Here is a 21,485-nt window from a genome sequence, read left to right as displayed (position 1 = left end):
AAGAATTCATTTATTCATTCAATTATTGGTTACTGAACCCACAGCCTTGTGCATGGTTAAGAATATAGATAGGTCTGATGCTAGAGTTTTATATTTTAAGGAAGCATTCCAGAAAAGCATGAAATATTTGTTGCTGAACATATATTTTATCTCTATCTTTAGTCCTTGGACTACAGGGATGAGTTTAAAATCAGTTTTGAATAATTTAGCATTCTGATTCAGTAAGATGCCAACTACATGAAAAAGCTGGTAGAATTCTGGATAGGCCCTGACCACATTCATGCCCCCCATTTACATGTTAGATGCAGAAATCAGCAATCGGACAGATGGAAACACTCTCACAGGGACGGGAGGACTGCTCCTTACCTGACGTGGACTGTTTCATCATGTTATGCATTAAGGAACAGAGTAAAAGTAAGAACATGAAGAAAGCATATAAATAACATTTAAGACACTGGACACATTTACCACATCTTTAAAAATTAGCAAAATCTTAGCCCTGCACTAACAACAGAGAGATCAGAACTCAAGCTTTCTCTGTAAGCATGGAAACCCCAACCATTTGGCAATTGACAAAGGAGAGTAGTAAGATATATAACTGGCAAAGAATAAGGCACAAAATGCTGTATAGTTAATAAGAAAACAGGAAACTGTTATGTTCATAGTCTGATGAATTTAGTTAGGCTTTCACAGGAAGCAGCAGAGTTTCTAGCTGTATGACAGTGAAAACTCAAACACCAGAAGCTAATAGCAACACCTATGACTACTTCACATTAAGACTGGCACTAGAATCTTCAAGTACCAACATTCTGCAGATGCATATTCTGAAGACCCATGTGACTCTTTAGTAGTTAGTATATGTAAGCGTTTTAGAACTCACTTACCATCAGTTTACTCTAGAAGCTAAGCCATGGTATGCTAAATTTCTTTTGTGAAACAAACAAGTGACCTAATTTCTGAGTCTTGAAGCTTCTAGATAGAGACCATTGCTAAGGAGCTGAGAAATCTGTGCTGAGAAAATCTGGTCACTTGGGTAAGTGCCCATAGAGTCAGGGAAGATAACATGTTCTGTGTTTGTATTTTTAAAGGCACATTCTAGAATATCATTAGCTTATCAAGAGTTAGAGTTCATTTTTTTACTTGATTTTAAAGACACACGATTGATATTTTTCCAATTTTGAAATCTAAACAAAGCAATTCACACAATTAGTAAGATATTAATAAAACATTTATATGGCATTTTGTAGATAATGATCTATATTATTCAAGTTAAAATAACTTTTCTTCGTGTTATGAGCAAAGATTGCATAGTCCAGACAAGTCCCACATTCTGAGATTTAAAAATGAGGAAAGAGCACCGGGTATTTTGAAAGGCAATCAATCCACAACAAAGTGGAAAAAGCCATCTGCATACTGAAAAAAAAAAAAAAACCCTAAGCAAATGAACTTTGATCACTCCTAGACAAGGTCTGAACTACTGAGGTGAGTCATGTGAGCTGCGAACTGTTGCAGTAAGTTTCCGAGGCTGAGTCAGATCAGATCACAGAGCTCCGTCTGTACGTCTGCCTGTGTAGCAGTGTCTGTAAGCACAGATCTGTTTGAGCTGGATAACATTTCTGTAGGCAACACTCAACACCAATAATTAACCACACATTATGCTTCACACAGGCAGGCAGGCATAAAGCACGACGACCACTCGGATCGCTAAGGTCTACTCATCTTACCCACCCCTACGTTTGGTCAATAAGGTTGTTGGATTCTTTATAGAATACTTTTAATAGTTTTTCCAGATTTCAGAATTTAAAATAAATAAAATAGGTAATTACATGCTATTTTCTTTCTTTTTTTTTCATCATTGCCAAGCTGAGGATTATCCTGTTCTCCTAAGCACAGGAATTATAAATTACAATGTATATACAACCAGGCTCTAAATTTTTCTGAATTATCAGCTTCTTTTTAAAACTGTATTATAAACACAACAGAGATTAAAACTAGAAACAAGCACCCAAAGTCAAAGAGGAAACAAATAAAAGTGATCATCTGGAAGTTGTGACTTCTTAATCACTGTATGCCAAAATCCTAAGATGCAATACTTAAGAAGCTAAGTTAAAATCCTGAGACACTTCACTGAAACACTAGTAACTTAAAGTTAAAAAAAAAAAAGCATTAAGTGAGTCATTAAAAACACTGAAAATTTAAGAAATTGAAGATTCTATGTAAGAATGTATAAAACACAATGGTTAATTCACACTCGGAAGCAGGGAAGATCTGCGTACCAACATGTGAAAGGCAGAAAGTTTGGAACTGAAGAAACTGATCCTGTCCACTTGTTTCCTGAGTAGAAGGAAGGAGCCATCTACAGAGACTCCGACTGTCACACAGAGGGAGCTCTGTGCAGTCCTGTGGGCAAGCAAAGTGAGACTACTGCTGAAGGTCTTCCTGGCAGCCGACGGATCTTGACAAAATCGAAACCATTAGCAATATTCAGACAGCAGTCTAATGCCAGTGGTGATGAGGTTAGGAATGTATGAAGTTCTATGTAAATTTATGACCAATCACAGGAAATAAATCACTTCACACTTGTTTCAGTCTGAACTTTTAAGGCTAGATCAAAGCACCATGAACATTTCATTTGATTTAACCTTTAGATGAAGCATTTAAAAACCCTCAGACTCTTAGCAAGATGACCTCATGAAGTTTTTCTTCTCTGACTGGACTGAATTTTGTTAACAGGAGTTGCTGAAGCTATATAATGGGCTTTTATCAATCCATCAAATCAAGCCAATGTGTACCCACCAATAGTCACCAGAAAAAAAGCAAGCAAGGCTGCTGCCATCAGAGTCCTTGTGTCAGGCAGAAGACTATGCATCTGATGTCAGAAGAAGGAGGTTACATAAGATCAAATATTGCATGTTTCTATTTATATTACATGTGCAGTATCAAGGAACCTCTACAGAGACAGAAAGCTGGTCAGTGGAGGCCTAGGGTGAGGGAAAGAAATCTGGAGGTGATGAGGAAGGACTGCTGATGGTGACAGCGTTTCTTTCTAGATTGCCAAGAATTCTAGAACTGACTGTGATGACCCTGTGAACACACCAAAAAGCCCACAGAACGTAAACTTTATGTGGGTAAAGCTGATCACACAACTCTCTTCATAAAATTATTCTTTGCCTATATAAAAGTAGGTAGTCATTTTTTTGTGTACAATTCAAAAAAGAGATGCTGACAGGCTGAAAATAAGTATTGTGTACTTGTAAAGTAATGCAAATGGATGGAACTGGAAAATATCATCCTAAGCGAGGTAACACAATCACAAAAGAATACACATGGAATGCAATCATTGATAAGTGGATATTAATTAGCCCTGAAGCTCTGAATACTGAAGATACAACTAGCATATTCAATGATTCCCATGAAGAAGGAAGAAGAGGGCCCTAATCCTGGAAAGGCTTGACCCAGCATTGTAGGGGAGTACCAGGACAGAGAAAAGGGAGGGGGAAAGATAGGAGAATGGATGGAGAGAAGAGGACTTATGGGACATATGGGGGGGGGGGGACTGGGAAAGGGGAAAGCTTTTGGATTGTAAACAAAGAATATAGAAAAAAAAATATATATATAAAACCAAAAAACATAGGGCTGGTGAGATGGCTTAGTGGTTAAGAGCATCGACTGATGTTCCGGAGGTCATGAGTTCAAATCCCAGCAAACACAAGGTGGCTCACAACCATCCATAACAAGAAACAAATAAAGAACCTATGGGCCCGGAGTGAGCAGGACCAGAGCAAGAGGGAAAAAGAGAAAAATGGGGGGGGGGGGGGAAATATATATAAAAAACCAAACCCAAACATAATATAAACCTTCTAGATGCAGTTTTTCCCTCAATAAAAAATGATTGGGATATAAAGTAAATGAATGAGTGAGTGAATGAATGAATGAAAAAATCATTCAAAAGGAAAAATAAGTGATGACTACCTCCTTCAGCTTCATCTGAAAAGAAAGCTACGATAACCCCGAGGGCTCCAGGCGAGGAGCTAAGGCACAGGAGGCCTCATGAAGACTCCAGTGCTCACTTATTTTCAGGAACTGTAGCTCCTGATAACATGACTTTAAAGCATTAGCCCCTCCCCCTTGCCAGGGAGCACAAACCCTGGCTAGGTCAGCATCCTACTCCTCGGTTCTGAGACGTGCAGGCTGCTTGGTGGAGATTGGGTACTTGCAAACCACATGACCTCATGAATGCTATCTTATCACCTCACAGGTTCCTCACACTGACCACAACTTAAATCAGACAGGCAGCAGAGCAGCAGAGTCTGAGACACGTACACTGGTAGACATTTCCAGCTATTCTGTTTGTGGGGAGAGAAAATCTGATTATCTTGTGTCCAACTGCATCTGTGAGATACTGTTTATGAAAAGCACATGATTCACTGCTTTAAAAACCTCTAGCCACAGTTAAAAACTTTGTGCTTTAGTAAATCTGAGAGCCAGTAGTTCATTTTTTGCCAAAGCTCCTTTAACTGATACTCAGCAAATGTTCCTAATTTGAAAAAAAAAAAAAGAACTAGCATTGTATTATTTATTTTTTAAAAGTAACAAAGATTAAGTTGCTTCCTTGCTAGGTGTGGCGGTGCATGGCTTTAATCCTAGTACTGGAGGAGCAGAAGCCAGCAAGTCTCCCTAAATTCACACCAGCCTGGTCTAACACACTTGATCTAAAGGAAAGACAAGGGAGCCATGCCATCCTGGCCTAGCCTCAGGGCCCCACTCTGATCTCTCCACTACTTCTGTACTCCTGCTCTCCTTGGGGAGCACCTGCCCTAACGATCTTCTCGCATATATGCCTCTCTACCTGAAACATACGATGCTGCCCTTTCCCTGGCTGCTTCCTACTCCTCTTCTAGTACACCGCACAGGCAGTCCCAGAGTGCAGACGTGGGGGTTGGGGGGTACCACGTGTGCAGAGGCCAGAAGAGAGCATCAGTGCCCTGCTTTATCACCTTATTCCTTTGAGAGAAGGTCTCTCTGTACCTGGAGGTTGTCTAGAGGCCAGCAAGCAACAGAAACACACCTTTCTCCATGCTCAGAATACATAACCACACCTGCTTTGTTTTGTTTTTCTATATAACATGGGTATTGGGTTCCAAACTCAGGTCCTAATGTTCTCTAATTGGATGGAGATATAAAATGAACACGCATTTTAAGGTCTCAGAATCAGTGTCAAAGACAGACCTAATACACAGGCCTCCTGAAAAAGATAAAAAAAAAAAAAGATAAAAAAAAAAAAGATAAAGAGTTCTAAAGATGAGTTCTCTAAACATCTCTAGCACGATGGAGAACAAAGCCACGCCCAACCTGGAACAGAAACTAAACTAAAACAACCCTCTCCTCACACACATAGACAGACAGACAGACAAAAACCAAATAAACCAAATATCTTCCTTCCCTCTGCTTTAACGATGCGTCTGGAAGAACAGGCATAATAGTCAAAGGGAAAAAATGAGACAAAGAGTAGGAATAACCAGTTTTTAAATATGAGATATTACTAAAACATGAGTTTTCATGCAGAGGAAGACTGGGCATACAGTGTGGGTGATCTTTACTATTCCTTAGCCAGCTGAAAGAGCTGTACATGCATCCTGCAAATGTCACTGTAGATGTTGGCTCTGTGATCACGGGGAGAGTGCATATGTAAACGGGCATGAAAGCCTTCTCTTCACACAACAGAACATAGCCTGAAAATGGTTATGGCAAGACAGATTGTGTGCAATTATAGTTTTTCTCTAAACGTGGTAAATTACATTTTTTTTTTGAGGCAGGGAATGAGCAGAAAGATATACAGCCCTGTATATAAGAAAAATAAATAGAACATTCAGAAATCTGGCCACCAATTAAATTATGAATTCTTCATACAGAATATATTTAGCAATTAAACAAAATTATCTAACTCATCTGCAGCTATATTTTTATTTGCTGTTTAGTAACAGGTATTTGAATTATGATGACTATTTTCATTTATTTGGTTCTAGAAATATCAAATTTGGTTAGAAAACGTCAGTTGCCTTTATCTTTAAGATTTTAGGACACCCCACTAGAAACTGAGGCATCTGTAAGGACAGTTAAACAATTTCCCTGTTATGGATGAAATGTAAATCCAAAATCTGTAGAAGAAAGAAAGGGAAAGAACAGAAAGTGAAACTAGATTTCCCCTCACTAGATAATGTGTTCTGAGAGAAGTGATTCACTTTAATTCAAACAGGGAACTTTTTGTATGCTAATAACATGTCCAGTCCCACATCTCCTCAGGTTTACAGAAGGGAAGGATGCTATAAAGCAGGTCTTCTGCAGGGATGTTATGCTTCATAAATTTTAAAAAACACATCAGGCCTAAAAATAGATGAATCTTAAACCTTGACTGTAAGTACTCTTACAGCTTGTATCATTTGTGTTCCCCAGAGGTTTCCAGGCAAGCACCAACAAGAGTCTCTACAAGTTCTGTAAAATGGTGCTAGACTAAGGGTGTAGCAATGAAATAGTACTTGCTTAGTACCCATAATGCCTCTTTCCGTCTCTCTATCTCTCTTGAACAAACAAGGGGGGGGTGGAGATTGAGAAGAGTGGGGGATGGAGAGAACCTATCCAAGAGCGAGCAGGTGCTTAAGAATTTCATTGTGGGAGTATCCCTAAATGTCCCCTAAACGTGGTTCCCTGGCATTCCTGGCCTGAAGATGAAGAATTTTGTCCCATCACACATCGCTGTCATGATGTGCTGCCTCAGCAAGACCCCAAAGAACTAACTAGTCACTGACTGGAATCCACAGATCTGCTGAGATAAAATAAATGTTCTCTCTTTACAAGTTCATGCCTTTAGGCATTTCATTAGTGATGGGACAGTGACTGGCCTGAGAAGTTTAGGGTTAGGGGTGAAGTGCAGTGGGAGAACAATTACTACTAAACACAGGTCCTTGTTTTTGAGTCCCAGGTCCAAACAAATAGGAATAGAAAGACAAGCATTTTATAACAATATATTATTCTAGATAAAAAATTATACTTGTCCCAGCAACCACATGGTGGCTCACAACCATCTATAATGGGGATCTAATGCACTCTTCTGGTATGTGTCTGAAGACAACCACAGTGTATTCATATCAATAAAAGTAAATAAATCTTAAAAAAATTATACTTGGTACAATATAATTGTGTGTGTGTGTGTGTGTGTGTAAGATTTATAATCCACAGAAGATATTTAAGGATCTTAAGGTAACTTTCACAGGTGTACAAACATAATTGTTCACTCTGTTCAGGGCACTGTTTAGTCACAAAGAAAAATTACTTGCTCTGAGGCTGGTGTGAGCTGCTGCTTAGTATACTGACTACCCAACTCATTCTATGAAGCCACAGTTACTCTGATACCTAAACGACACAAAGACCCAACAAACTTCAAACCAATTTCCTTTATCAATATCGATGCAAAAATACTCAATAAAACCCTTGCCAACTGAATCCAAGAACACATCAAAACCATCATCTACCATGATCAAGTAGACTTCATCCCAGGGATGCAAAGAAGGTTCAATATATGGAAATTCATCAATGTTTATAATTACATAAACAAACTCAAAGAAAAAAATCACATGGTCATCTCATTAGATGCTGGAAAAGCAACTGACAAAATTCAGCATCCTTTCATGTTAAAAGTCTTGGAAAGATCAGGAATTCAAGGCCCATACTTAAACATAGTAAATATACAGCAAACCGGTAGCCAGCATCAAACTAAATGGAGAGAAACTTGAAGCAATCCCACTGAAATAAGGGACCAGACAAGGCTGCCCCCTTTCTCCTTATCTTTTCAATATTGTACTTGAGGTACTAGCTCGGGCAATTCGACAACATAAGGAGGTCAAAGGGATACAAATTGGAAAGGAAGAAGTCAAACTTTCATTATTTGCAGACGACATGATAGTCTACCTAAGTGACCCAAAAAACTCCACTAGAGAGCTCCTACAGCTGATAAACAACTTCAGCAAAGTGGCAGGTTATAAAATCAACATAAGCAAATCAGTGGCCTTCCTATACTCAAAGGATAAGCAGGCGGAGAAAGAAATTAGGGAAATGACCCCCTTCACAATAGCCACAAACAATATAAAGTATCTTGGGGTGACTCTTACCAAACATGTGAAAGATCTGTATGACAAGAACTTCAAGACTCTGAAGAAGGAAATGGAAGAAGACCTCAAAAAATGGGAAAACCTCCCATGCTCATGGATCGGTAGAATCAATATAGTTAAAATGGCCATTTTGCCAAAAGCAATATACAGATTCAATGCAATACCCATCAAAATCCCAACTCAATTCTTCACAGAGTTAGAAAGAGCAATTATCAAATTCATCTGGAACAACAAAAAACCCAGGATAGCTAAAACTATTCTCAGCAACAAAAGAAAATCTGGGGGAATCAGTATCCCTGACCTCAAGCAATACTACAGAGCAATAGTGTTAAAAACTGCATGGTATTGGTACAGTGACAGGCAGGAGGATCAATGGAACAGGATTGAAGATCCAGAAATGAACCCACACACCTATGGCCACTTGATCCTCGACAAAGAGGCTGAAAACATCCAATGGAAAAAAGATAGCCTTTTCAACAAATGGTGCTGGTTCAACTGGAGGTCAGCATGCAGAAGAATGGGAATTGATCCATTCTTATCTTGTTGTACTAAGCTCAACTCCAAGTGGATCAAGGACCTCCACATAAAGCCAGACACTCTGAAGCTAATAGAAAAGAAACTGGGGAAGACCCTTGAGGACATCGGTACAGGGAGAAAGTTTCTGAACAGAACACCAATAGCGTATGCTCTAAGAGCAAGAATTGACAAATGGGACCTCATAAAATTACAAAGTTTCTGTAAGGCAAAGGACACCATCAAGAGGACAAATCGGCAACCAACAAATTGGGAAAAGATCTTCACCAATCCTACATCAGATAGAGGGCTAATATCCAATATATATAAAGAACTCAAGAAGTTAGACTCCAGAAAACCGAACAACCCTATTAAAAAATGGGGTACAGAGTTAAACAAAGAATTCACACCTGAAGAACTTCGGATGGCGGAGAAGCATCTTAAAAAATGCTCAACTTCATTAGTCATTAGGGAAATGCAAATCAAAACAACCCTGAGATTTCATCTTACACCAGTCAGAATGGCTAAGATTAAAAATTCAGGAGACAGCAGGTGTTGGAGAGGGTGTGGAGAAAGAGGAACACTCCTCCACTGCTGGTGGGGCTGCAAATTGGTACAACCACTCTGGAAATCAGTCTGGCGGTTCCTCCGAAAACTGGGCACCTCACTTCCAGAAGAGCCTGCTATACCACTCCTGGGCATATACCCAGAGGATTCCCCACCATGTAATAAGGATACATGCTCTACTATGTTCATAGCAGCCCTATTTATAATTGCCAGATGCTGGAAAGAACCCAGGTATCCCTCAACAGAAGAGTGGATACAAAAAATGTGGTATATCTACACAATGGAGTACTATTCAGCCATTAGAAACAATGAATTCATGAAATTCTTAGGCAAATGGATGGAGCTAGAGAACATCATACTAAGTGAGGTAACCCAGACTCAAAAGGTGAATCATGGTATGCACTCACTAATAAGTAGTTATTAACCTAGAAAACTGGAATACCCAAAACATAATCCACACATCAAATGAGGTACAAGGAGAAAGGAGGACTGGCCCCTGGTTCTGGAGAGACTCAGTGAAACAGTATTCGGCAAAACCAGAACAGGGAAGTGGGAAGGGGTGGGTGGGAGGACAGGGAAAGAGAAGGGGACTTAAGGGACTTTCGGGGAGTGGGGGGCTAGAAAAGGGGAAATCATTTGAAATGTAAATAAATTATATCGAATAAAAAAAATTCGAAGTAGGATGAAAAAAAAAAAAACTCAAGTGACAGCAGATGCTGGAGAGGATGTGGAGAAAGAGGAACACTCCTCAATTGCTGGTGGAATTTCAAGCTGGTACAACCACTCTGGAAATCAGTTTAGCTGTTCCTCAGAAAACTGGATATAGCACTACCTAAGGAGCCAGCTATACCACTCCTGGTCATATGCCCAGAAGATGCTCCAACATGTAATAAGGACACATGTTCCACTCTGTTCATAGCAGCCTTATTTATAATAGCCAGAAGCTGGAGAGAACCCCAATGTCCCTCAGTAGAGGAATAGATACAGAAATTGTGGCACATTTACACAATGGAGTATTACTCAGCTATTCAAAATAATGAGTTTTTATGGTTTTGGTATCAGCAAAATTGTGGCTTCATAGGAGTTGGGTAGTGCTCCTTCTGTTTCTAGTTTGTGGAATAGTTTGAAGACTATTGGTATTGGTATTAGGTCTCCTTTGAAGGTCTGATAGAATTCTGCATTAAAACCATCTGGTCCTGTGCTTTTTTTTGGTTGGGAGACTGTCAATGACCATTTCTATTTCTTTAGGGATTATGGGATTGTTTAGATGGACTATCTGACCCTGATTAAATTTTGGTAGTTGGTATTTGTCTAGGAAATTGTCCATTTCATCCAGATTTTCCAGTTGTGTTGAGTATAGGCTTTTGTAGTAGTATATGATAATTTTTTAATTTCCTCAGTTTCTGTTGTTATTTCTCCCTTTTCATTTCTGATTTTGTTAATTTGGATACTGTCTCTGTGCCCTCTGGTTAGTCTGGCTAAAGGTTTATCTATCTTGTTGATTTTCTCAAAGAACCAGATCCTGGTTTTGTTGATTCTTTGTATAGTTCTTTTTGTTTCAACTTGGTTGGTTTCAGCCCTGAGTTTGATGATTTCCTGCCTTCTACTCCTCTTGGGTGTATTAGCTTCTTTCTGTTCTAAAGCTTTGAGGTGTGCTGTTAAGCTGCTAGTGTATGCTCTCTCCAGCTTCTTTTTGGAGGCACTCAGGGCTATGAGTTTTCCCCTTAGCACTGCTTTCATTGTGTCCCATAAATTTGGGTATGTTGTGCCTTCATTTTCATTAAATTCTAAAAAGGTTTTGATTTTTTTCCTTATTTCTTCCTTGACCAAGGTATCATTGAGTAGAGAGAGCACTATTCAGCTTCCATGTGTATGTGGGCTTTCTGTTACTTGTTGCTATTGAAGGCCACCCTTACTCAGAGAGCTTATGGGACTTTTGGGGAGGGGGGGATCCAGGAAAGGGGAAATCATTTGAAATGTAAGTAAAGAATACATCGAATAAAAAACCAAAACCATCAATCATAAAAAAAAATGACTTTGAAATATGCAGGCAAATGGATGGAACTAGAAAACATCCTGAGTGAAGTAACCCAATCACAAAAGAACACACATGATATGTACTCACTGATAAGTGGATATTATGAAAAAAAAAGATCGGTATACCCATAATACAACTCACAGACCATATGAAGGTCACGAAGAAGGAAGACCAAAATGAAATGCAAGGATCAAGAGTGGAGCAGAAACTGAAGGAAAGACCATCCAGAGACTGCCCCACCTGGGGATCCATTCCATCTGCAGACTCCAAACCCAGACACTATTGCTGATGCCAAGAAGAGCTTGCTGACAGGAGCCTGATATAGCTGTCCCCTGAGAAGCTCTGCCAGAGCCTGACCAATACAGATGCAGATACGTGCAGCCAGCCATCAGACTGAACATAGGGACACAAATGGAGGAGTTAGGGGAAGGACTGAAGGAGGTGAAGGGGTTTGCAACCCCATAGGAAGAACAACAATATGAACCAACCAGACCACCCCAGAGCTCCTAGGGACTAAACCACCAACCAAAGAGTACACACGGAGAACCCATGGCTCCAGCCGCATATGTAAGCAGAGGACTGCCTTATCTGGCCTCATCAATGGGAGGGGAGGCCCTTTGTCCTGTGGAGACTCAATGCTCCAGCATAGGGAAATGCTAGGGCGGTGAGGTGGGAGTGGGTGGGTAGGTGGGGGAGCACCCTCATAGAAGCAAGGGAGAGAAGGAATGAGATAAGGGGTTTGTGGAGGGGAAGCCCGGAAAGGGGATAACATCTGAAATGTAAATGTAAAAAATGTAAATGTGCATGTGTGCATATGTAGCAGGTACTCAGAAGCCTGAAGAGGACATGGAGCTGGAATTACAATCAGTTGTAAGCCTCTGAAACTCAGGTCTTCTGCAAAGAGCAGCAGACACTTTTAAACATTGAGCCACTTATTCCGTCTGTCAGGCAGTCAGACCATTTCAACCAGTATATTGGTTTAAACCTCCCTGCTATTTAGCCTGTATTGTAATACACTAAAACAGGCAAATGAATTAATCTACTTGGGAAACAGTAAAAAAGCATCCTTTTTTTTTTTTAATTTTTTTTTTTTTTTACCTGAAATGACTTCATCCTGTGCCCTACAGACTTTCTAGTTTAAAAGGCTCACCAGAATCCTTCTACTCAGTCTACCTTCCCTTTTGAAGACTCAGTCTCATTAACACATCAGTTAGGTTCTGCCTCCTCTGAGCTCCTACCACGTCCTCAGGTTCTGTTCTGAGCCTCTGTGTGTGGTCCCAGCTGTACTGTGCATTTCCCATAGCCCATAATGTCTATCAGGAGCCTTCTTAAGCCCAGGATTTTGGCTATTCTGAACGGTATCTCATCACAAATTTAGAGTTTTTAATTTGGATCTAGATCTTTAACAGAACATTTTACACTGAAGAGTAGTTCTCTCTTCAAGTTTATACAAGAAACTACTTTCAAAGTCATTAATATATACACATACACACCTCACACATGCATACATAATTAGTCAGTGATGGGACATAATCCCAGTGTCCAGAGGCTTAGGCAAAAAGATTGAAAGTTTGAAATCAATCTAGATGACAAAGTAAGATTCTGCCTCCCAAAACAGATCAATCAACCAACCAATGCATTAAAGCTAAATCTCATGTAAATAATTTCCTGTCGGTCTTGATGAGAACAACTTTTCTGTTTTTTTTTTTTAAGATACTGCATGTGACAAGCAAAATTAATGCCTATTGATTAATTAGGCTAGTATTAGGAATACAATCAATTTGTATATAACTTTTTAATCCAACAATATTAGTTTTTTACACTTTATATTTTTTAATCCAACAATATTAGTTTTCTTGCATTTTATGGGAAATTGCTTTATTTCAGTAAGAATTTCTTAACATCCTCTGAGCACAAGTAGAAGTTCCCAGAGGAAGGATTTATAGAATATCAAATGGACAGTGATAAAACACAAGGCGTTTATTTAAAACATGGTAATAGGTAAAGATTCTACATAAGATCTGCTCCCTCAAATGTTACCATGGATAATAATACTATTATTATAATACTAATTAATTATAATAATTCTAATATAATTAATAATACTCTATTATTGATTATTATTTATACTACCATGTAATATTTATACTAATATTGATAGGAATGTTCCTATGCCAAAGAAAACTGAAGTGACACACATGTGAATCTGTCCAACTTGTTGGAGTTTTGTCTCTTCTTCACTGAGAATTCACTCTTAGACTAACTCCCTGCAGGAAGTTATTTCACCAACACTCAGCCTTCAACTGAAGGATGTCAGGCCAGGAAAGGGCAATGTCCACACTTGTTCCTTTGAGGTTTAGATTCATCTAGTGTCTCCTTTCTTATTCGTTCTTTATAGCTATCCTGTCAAATGTCATTACTGTGAATAAACATTACTAAGATTCAAAATAAGAGACACAGTTTTTCCTGTATTGCTGAGTATGTATCATGAGAAAACAGTAAAGAAGAAGACCAGCAAACAGGTTCTCCCCCATCTCAAGGGATTAGTTTAAGTAATCTAAATTAGCCTAAGAGCGAGTCAAATCCTGACAAATTTCATTGGCTGAATGTCAGAAATTCTAGGTGCCAGTTTAAAAAGCATTCAAATACTAAGAAATCTGTTTAACTGGTATTAGGCAAGTATCCTTTTTTTTTTTTTTTTGCAATCTCAGTAAGAACACCGTGAAGGGGAACGGAGGCCAGAGGGAAAAAATAACCCCCCTCCTTCCAACGGCAGCACCACAAATCTAGTCAGTTAGGTGTAAGGAAAAGTTTAGTATACGTGGGCAACCACCAAGTGTTTTCAGATCACAATAAAAGATACATGTCAGGGATTGACCATTTTAAGTTATTATTAAAGATTTAGGGAAGACAAAACCTTAATATTTGAGCACAAAAATCTTTGCTTATAAAGGCAATCTTCTAAGGTGCTCTTAACGATAATCATGAATTCATAGAAACATTTAGCATAAAAAGGTCAGTAATAACGTGTTACATGAAGAGAGGAAGGAAGGAAGAACTATGTTGAGACCAACACTTATCACTTACCTCATGAGTCAGCTCGGCTATCTGGTCCTTCAGCTCCCTAATGTACTGGTTAGAGTCAGACCTGTTAAGCTGTCCTTGGAGCATGCCCTCTTCCTTCTGTTTTGTGACAATACAACAAAGGAAGATCAGTGGACAATTTTTACCTCGTGAGCTAAGATATTTTAAGACCTAGAGCAGCAGTTTAGTTAGCAAAATTCTGAACAAATCCAGTCTATCATGGGAAAGGAATTAAAAATTATTTAAACTGAGTGTGTTTCTAAAACATGGCTAATGGGTATTGACAATCCACACACCTCATAAAATAAACCTTGAGAAAGTCTTAAAATTAACTATCAAACACATCCTCTGATGGCAAAATTACCCTCAAATTTCAAGGCCATTTATATAATTATTTTCTCAGACAGTTGTTTTTCTACCAATTATAAAAGCCAGTGCCTAGTCAAAAATGCCCAAGTGGAGTTCAAGTTATACCTGAAATCTTTTGCAGAAACAGAAAAAGTTCTGCAATACTACAAAGAGATAATCAACTCTGACGCTCCTGTTAAATTTGCTCAGGATGTACACTGGGAATCCTAGACATAGTTGAATTTTAAAATGCGAAAGAGATGGCTCAGCAGTTCTGAGCATGCACTGCTCTTGAAAATGACCAGGAGTTCAATTCCCATCATCCTTGTCAACAACATAAGGAGAGATCAATGATATTTTAAAAGTGGAAACAAAGAGTCAGAAATATCCTAAATTTAATGACAAATGTATAAATGATCATGTACAAAATCTTCATTTTAATGTTGCGTAAATAGAATTTCATTTAAATATTACTTTAAAGCTTTTTAGTAAATATCTTCTTTCAGTATAAAAGCAGAACTCACAATGTAAAATATATTAAAGGCCTACTTATTCTAAGAATTTACACATTAATTTCATATCATTTTTTAAACAGTTCACTCAATTATCTAATATTTAGGATTTTTTTCTAAGTATTTTTATGGCTTCCTATTTTCAAATAGTGTCATATGTTTGTTTCTGATAAGAAAGTAGGAAATGTCAGCTACGCTAATAAATTTACTAGAGACTTGCATTCTTGAGGTTTTCTTTTGGTCTAGCTGATAACAACAGATTGCCAGCTCACTGGTTTACTAAGTAAAAATAATAGGTAAAGAATGAGGCTCAGTGTATGAACACCCCCTGTATTCACCAAGGGGACCTAGCACATGCACTTCCTGTCAGATCATAAATGAAGCTTCAGAGGGTAAAGTAGTGATTCTAACAGGCACACACGCACACTCCATTAGCTTTGCCATGAGAGTGTCTACCTCAGGATTTGAATTCAATCTTAAGCCAAAGATTCTGAATGTACAAAGCTTTTAACCAAAAGGTCAACAATCACTTTGCTAATAATATGTGTGCTAAGTGTTCAGGAGCAAAGAATAATATAACTTACTTTGAAATGCACCAAAATTTCAAAGGCTAGAATAATGGAGAGGTGACCATCTGATAAAGCAACATTACAGAGGGAGGACAGTGACTTGGGTGTGTTAATTACAGTGTTTTCATTGTCTGTGTTTGTATATTTTCATAGTACACTCTGGAAAAAAAATCACTCTAACATAAAACAATTCATCCCTCCTTTCCTCACACCACCTGCTAAGAAAGGCACATATGCTTGTACTTCATTTATATCAGTGAAAAATTTCTACCCTCCAATAGCTTGTTGACTTTGCATTTAAAATTCACCTTTTGTACTAAGCATGGCAGCCCATGTCTATAACCCTAGCACTGGGCAGCTGGGAGCAAGAGTATCATTAGTGTAAGACCTGCCTAGGCCAAATAAATCCTGTCATGGAGGCAGGGTGTGTGTGTTGGGGGGTGACTACCTTTTGAAAGCTGGGAATTTAGCACAACTCAGTGACACAACAGTTGTTTATCACCTGGGAAGAAGCCTTGGGTTAGCTCCCCAGCACATACACACATAAATAAATAAAAATCTACATCTTGTTCCAGTATTAAATGATATTTTCATTATACTTTCCTAGGAATTTAATATGAAAAGCTATACCCTCTCTAAAATTTTTGTAACCCGAACTGTTCTGTATTTGTTTTTTAAATATTTGCATACACATAATGAAAAGTCTTTGAGACAAAACATAAGCATGAAATTGATTTATGTATTTAAAATTTTTGTACTTTGGTTTGCTCCTAAACCTACAACCTCACATGGGAGAGGGTGCTCTGCCACTGAGCTATGTCTCCAGCCCATTTCTGTTTTTCATTTTGAGATGGTTCTTGCTAAGTTATACAAACTATTGAAGCCCAGGCCTTGAGCTTGTGATCTCGTGCCTCAGTTTCCTGCTAGGATTACAGAGTAAACCACCACACCCAGCTCACAAATACCTTATACACTCATCATTCCCATATGCTGAAAATACTTCTCAATGAATTTTTATGCATTTACATTGATTGAGATTCATAGGTTATGTGTAGACCTCCTGGTAGGTAGCTGACCTCCTGGTAGGAACAGGTGAAGACCATAGAATCTTCTTCAAATATTATAGAGATGTATGACAGCCTGCTCTAAAATTAGATTCTGGGGCTGGTTGTGCCACTTAGTGCTGAGTGCCTACACTACAGAAGGATCTGTGTTCAGGCTTCAGAACCTATTAAAAATAACAACCTCCACATGATAAAGAAGTTAACATCTTATTTTATACAGCTTATCTGTCATACAGGCTAAGTATCCCTAATTTAAAAAAATTGGAAACCCAAAATGCTCCAAAATTAAGCACTCTGAACACTGCTATGCTGCGACAAGCAGAGTCCCATGTGCATGTGACTGTGGATGAGCAACACCCTACAGTGCACGGGTACAAAGCTCTGCTGCTGGCCCTCAGTGCCACAGGAACACCTCTAGAGGCTAAAGTGGCAAGGAAGCCAGAGCCTACAAAACCATGGTTAGCAGCAACTGGGATCTCAAACCAAAGATCCCTGCAGCCCACTCTACCTCTTGACTTCTCAGTTGTAAGGGTAAATAAATATTTATTACTTAAGCTAATTTAGGTTGATTTTCTGTTAGCTATAATAAAAAGAATACTCTAAATAAATTTTCTCAAGTTTTTGTTAGTAACTGAATATAATACTATAAACTAAGCTAGAAATAGTTTAAACAGTGATGTCAAAGATGATTATACGATACTATCACTGGGAGTTTTATAAACATAGAGACTGAAAATCCACTCATGATCTGAATTCTAAACATCTTAGATTAGGGTTTGAAAGTATGCTTTGAAAGTTATACAAGGGGAAATTGTAAGATATTCAGTGTAAAAACCTATGTGTGCTGGCTTCAACCACCTTTGAAAATTCATAATTTCAAACATTAATTTAAAGATACTAAATATATACCATTTATATACATAAAATGTCTCACTAATTTTAAGTCAGGATAATTGTATGTTGTTTCCCAAGGATCTCATATAATCCCTGCCAGATGTGCAGTGCTTGCTTAAACAGATCTCTGAGTTCCAGATCTTTTAAGCTACATAGTAAGTCCTGTCTCAACCAATGAAAAACCAAATCAAATAATATCCCTTTACAGATGTTAGTGTAATTTTACATATAAAAGACAAGATAAATATTTTACTGCCTGCCACCACAGTAAATGGCCAGGATTCATCAGCTAATTTACCTGAGTCTGTACATTTCCAGAGTAGATATATTTAAGAACACAAATAGAGAAAGCTGTCAGGGTCTTTAATTTACTCCTTCAATTCTGCTGCCAGGTTTGCTTCAAAGTTGTTTCCGTGTTGGTTTTAGTTGCTCAGATCCTCTCTTCAGAAGTTGGCTCAATTTTGAACTCAAATCTCTTTCCTAGTTAATCCAGTTTTTGACCAGGTTTCTCTGTGTAGTCTTGGCTGGCCTGGAACTAGTTCTGTAAACTCAAGAGACCCACCTGCCTTTGCCTCCTGAGTGTTGGGATTAAAGGTGTGTGCCACCCTAAAAATATTAAAATTTGCTAATGTATAATGAGGAACTAAAAAAAAAACTGTTTAAGAAATAAGTCCAGACATAAGACTCTTGTGACTAAAAATTAAGAACTATTCTAGAGAATGAAGAAAAAAAATTAAAGATTGGTAAGTAACAAAATAATTCTCTGGCCACAGAAAAGCAGCAGTGCTATGGAGAGAAATGACAATAAATGAAGGAACTTGCCTAATATTCTAACTTAACTTACATAACAGTCCCTTTACCTATGTCTGTCGCCCTCCAACACGCCATTCCAAACTGAAAGCTGAGTGTGCAGCAAGCCAGACACTTAGGAGAAGGGACAGTGTTTGCACGTTACAGTACAGTGAACTAGGGAGAAGGAGAAAGAGAGGGAGAGGGAGAGGGAGAGGGAGGGCATAACCTGCTGTGAGAAGGGGCAGGACTAACTCAAAAGGCTGAGAAGGAAGGCAGGCGCCTCAGGCTGGCTGGGTATGCCTACAAGGCCATGCTTGTTTGTTTCAGTGTTGGTTATAACTTACCCTATCTTGCCACAGGAAGAGCACTTCCTTAGACAGGAAGATAGCTGATTTTTAAAAGTCCTGTTTCAACCTACAGGTTTTTAAATATTCTATACAGTCAAAAAAGATTTTAATATTTTTGACCCATTAGCTCCTAAATGATCCATCTGACACAAAAGCCCAGGTAACAAAACCCTCAAAAGACCAGGAGGCATAGCACAACAACCCCTCTACATTTTTAATTTAACTTTTAAGACTATAAATTATTCAATTAAAACAGCACTCCGAAGTCTAATAAAATTTCAATAAAAACACTGTTTTAAATTAAAAATCACTTTTTCAAAACAAAGAGAAACCAGAGTACAATGCACATCAAAAGGCGGGTTTAGAAGCTAGGCATGTGGTACATGTCTATAATCCTACCAGACTGAGCTGTATACAAAGTGTGTTTTTAGAGACAGATGTTAGCTATGTAACTCAGGCTGGTCCGAACTGGACATTTTCTTACACCTAACTCCTGAATTATAGCCATTTGATTGCACATCTAACATACCATTTAGGGGGTGGAGGGAACTTGCCATGTAACTAAATGACACCAAGTTCTAACTTACATACCTGAGGGACTGTTTTTTGTTGGTTGGTTGGTTGGTTGGTTGGTTGGTTGGTTTTTGAGACAGAGTTTTACTACACAGCCCTGGCTGCTCTAGAACTTGCTTATGTAGAACATATTGGCCTCAAACTCAGAGAACTATGGGCCCCGGCTTTCTGAGTGCTGGTATTAAAGGTGTGGTGCCCACCATGCTGGGCACCAGTTACTTTTTAAAAAGAAGCTGAAACACTGAGAAGAACCTGTGGAACACAGCACTGAGCCCTAAACTGGCTCAGTGGGTAAAGGTGCTGCCACACTGCTACAGGTCTCAGTCCTCAGAACCCAAAGGGGAAACTGACCCCTGAGACTGTCCTCTGACCTGCACGTAAGCTGCAGCACATCCTAGCACACATTCAAACACAGAACATAATGAGGAGCTGAAAATAACTGGGGAGGCGCAGGCTGAATAATTCAGGTTTGGGGGAAACTCTGTGAGTCACTGAAGACTCTAGGTTGAAATTCAAATAGTAAAAAAGAATCAGACACGAAAAATATCACAGCAAAGACTTTCAAATATGAGGAACAATAAGAGCAACAGCCTTCATATAAAATGGAAACAGCTCGGCACGCCATGGGCATGGGCATGAGCATGGGCACTGGCACCAGGGTGGACACCTTTAGTCCCAACACTCAGGAGGCAGAGGCAGGTGGATCTCTTTGAGTTTGAAGCCAGCCTGGTCTACATAGGAGAGAAGAGCGAAGGCAGGCATGGGTGAACCTTGCTTATGAAGGCAAACATGGCTAGCCTGCACAAGAGAAGCAGGTAGAGCCAAGCAGCCCAAGGACTCCTGGACAGACAGACAGACAGACAGAGAGCTTCGCTGCTAACAGACACGTTGCTTTTACTTTCATTTGGAAATTATAATTCTTGTTTTCTTCCTAGCAATGATTGATTACCTTACAGAACTTAAATGTATGAATATTTAAAAGCTACCACAATCAGGCGGTTCATATACAGTAAAAAGAGACATCCTAGGCTCTTTCTGTATCATCAGATTTTCTGTTTGCCTAAGAGGCAATACAGCAACATTTTAAATGAGGTTTACTATAAACACTTCAAATTCATTTAAAGACAAGCACAGTGTCTTTTTAAGATAAATGGTCATATCCAAATTTATTAAAATATGTATATTATATAAATATATACATTACACATACAAATGTGTATATTTTAATTTTAAAATTTATGTTCCTGTTTGCATATGCAATGTGTGCTGGAGCCTTCTGGAGCTGTAGTTACTTCCAGGCACTATGAGCTACCAATGCAGGTGCTGGGAACCAAACTCCACTGGAAGAGCAGGAACTGCTGAGCTAGCTCTCCAGCCTCCACATGTGCATGCTTTTAAATGTATTAAATGCATATGCATAAAATTAACATAACTTCTCATCAAACAGCTATAATATACTTTTAACACATTAAATATAATATACTGTTTCAATTTTGCTCTTTTCCATTTAATATGTCTTATAACTATTTATTTGCCTAAAAGATGTGTATGAATCCAGAGAATACCAAAGACTAACCATTCCATTGAAGGGAAAGATTACCCACTATTAAAAACATCTTAACTTGGTTCACTTTCTAACACTAAAGTATATACAGTATACATACATAAATACATGCCATCAAACCAAAATAAAAATACTATATTAAAAGTAATTTTGTATATAGGCATCATGCACACCACAAAAACAAAATAAAAATATTGTGTTAAAAGTAATTTTGTAGCTATGCATCTATCTTAAGACTGCACATAAGAATGCAAAAGAAGAGGGCTAGAGAGATGGCTTGGTGGTTAGGGTGATTATTGTTCTTGCAGAGGGCCAGGGTTCAAGTCCCAGTACCCTCATGGAGGTCCACAGCTGTTCCAAGACTTTATACAAAATTTTAAAGAATGCAGAAGGCTGGCAAGATGGCTCAGCAAATAAAGCGCCTGTAGAAAAGCCTGAATTTGAGCTAAATTCAG

The 21,485-nt window shown here is 38.6% G+C and overlaps 1 protein-coding gene across 11 annotated transcripts in view; it reads right to left on the bottom strand.

Moving 5' to 3' along the window:
- Positions 1-21,485, bottom strand: part of Evi5 (ecotropic viral integration site 5) — a 161,635-nt gene that overhangs the window by 17,320 nt on the left and 122,830 nt on the right. For all 11 annotated transcript variants that reach the window (XM_052199133.1, XM_052199122.1, XM_052199130.1 and 8 more), the window contains one exon: positions 14,371-14,466. In XM_052199133.1, coding sequence (XP_052055093.1) covers positions 14,371-14,466 — 96 coding nt within the window. The remainder of the gene's footprint in view (positions 1-14,370; positions 14,467-21,485) is intronic.

Source organism: Apodemus sylvaticus, chromosome 11 (genome assembly GCF_947179515.1).
Source record: "Apodemus sylvaticus chromosome 11, mApoSyl1.1, whole genome shotgun sequence".
Classification (NCBI taxonomy): Eukaryota; Metazoa; Chordata; class Mammalia; order Rodentia; family Muridae; genus Apodemus; species Apodemus sylvaticus.
This window is presented reverse-complemented; position numbering and strand designations above follow the sequence as displayed.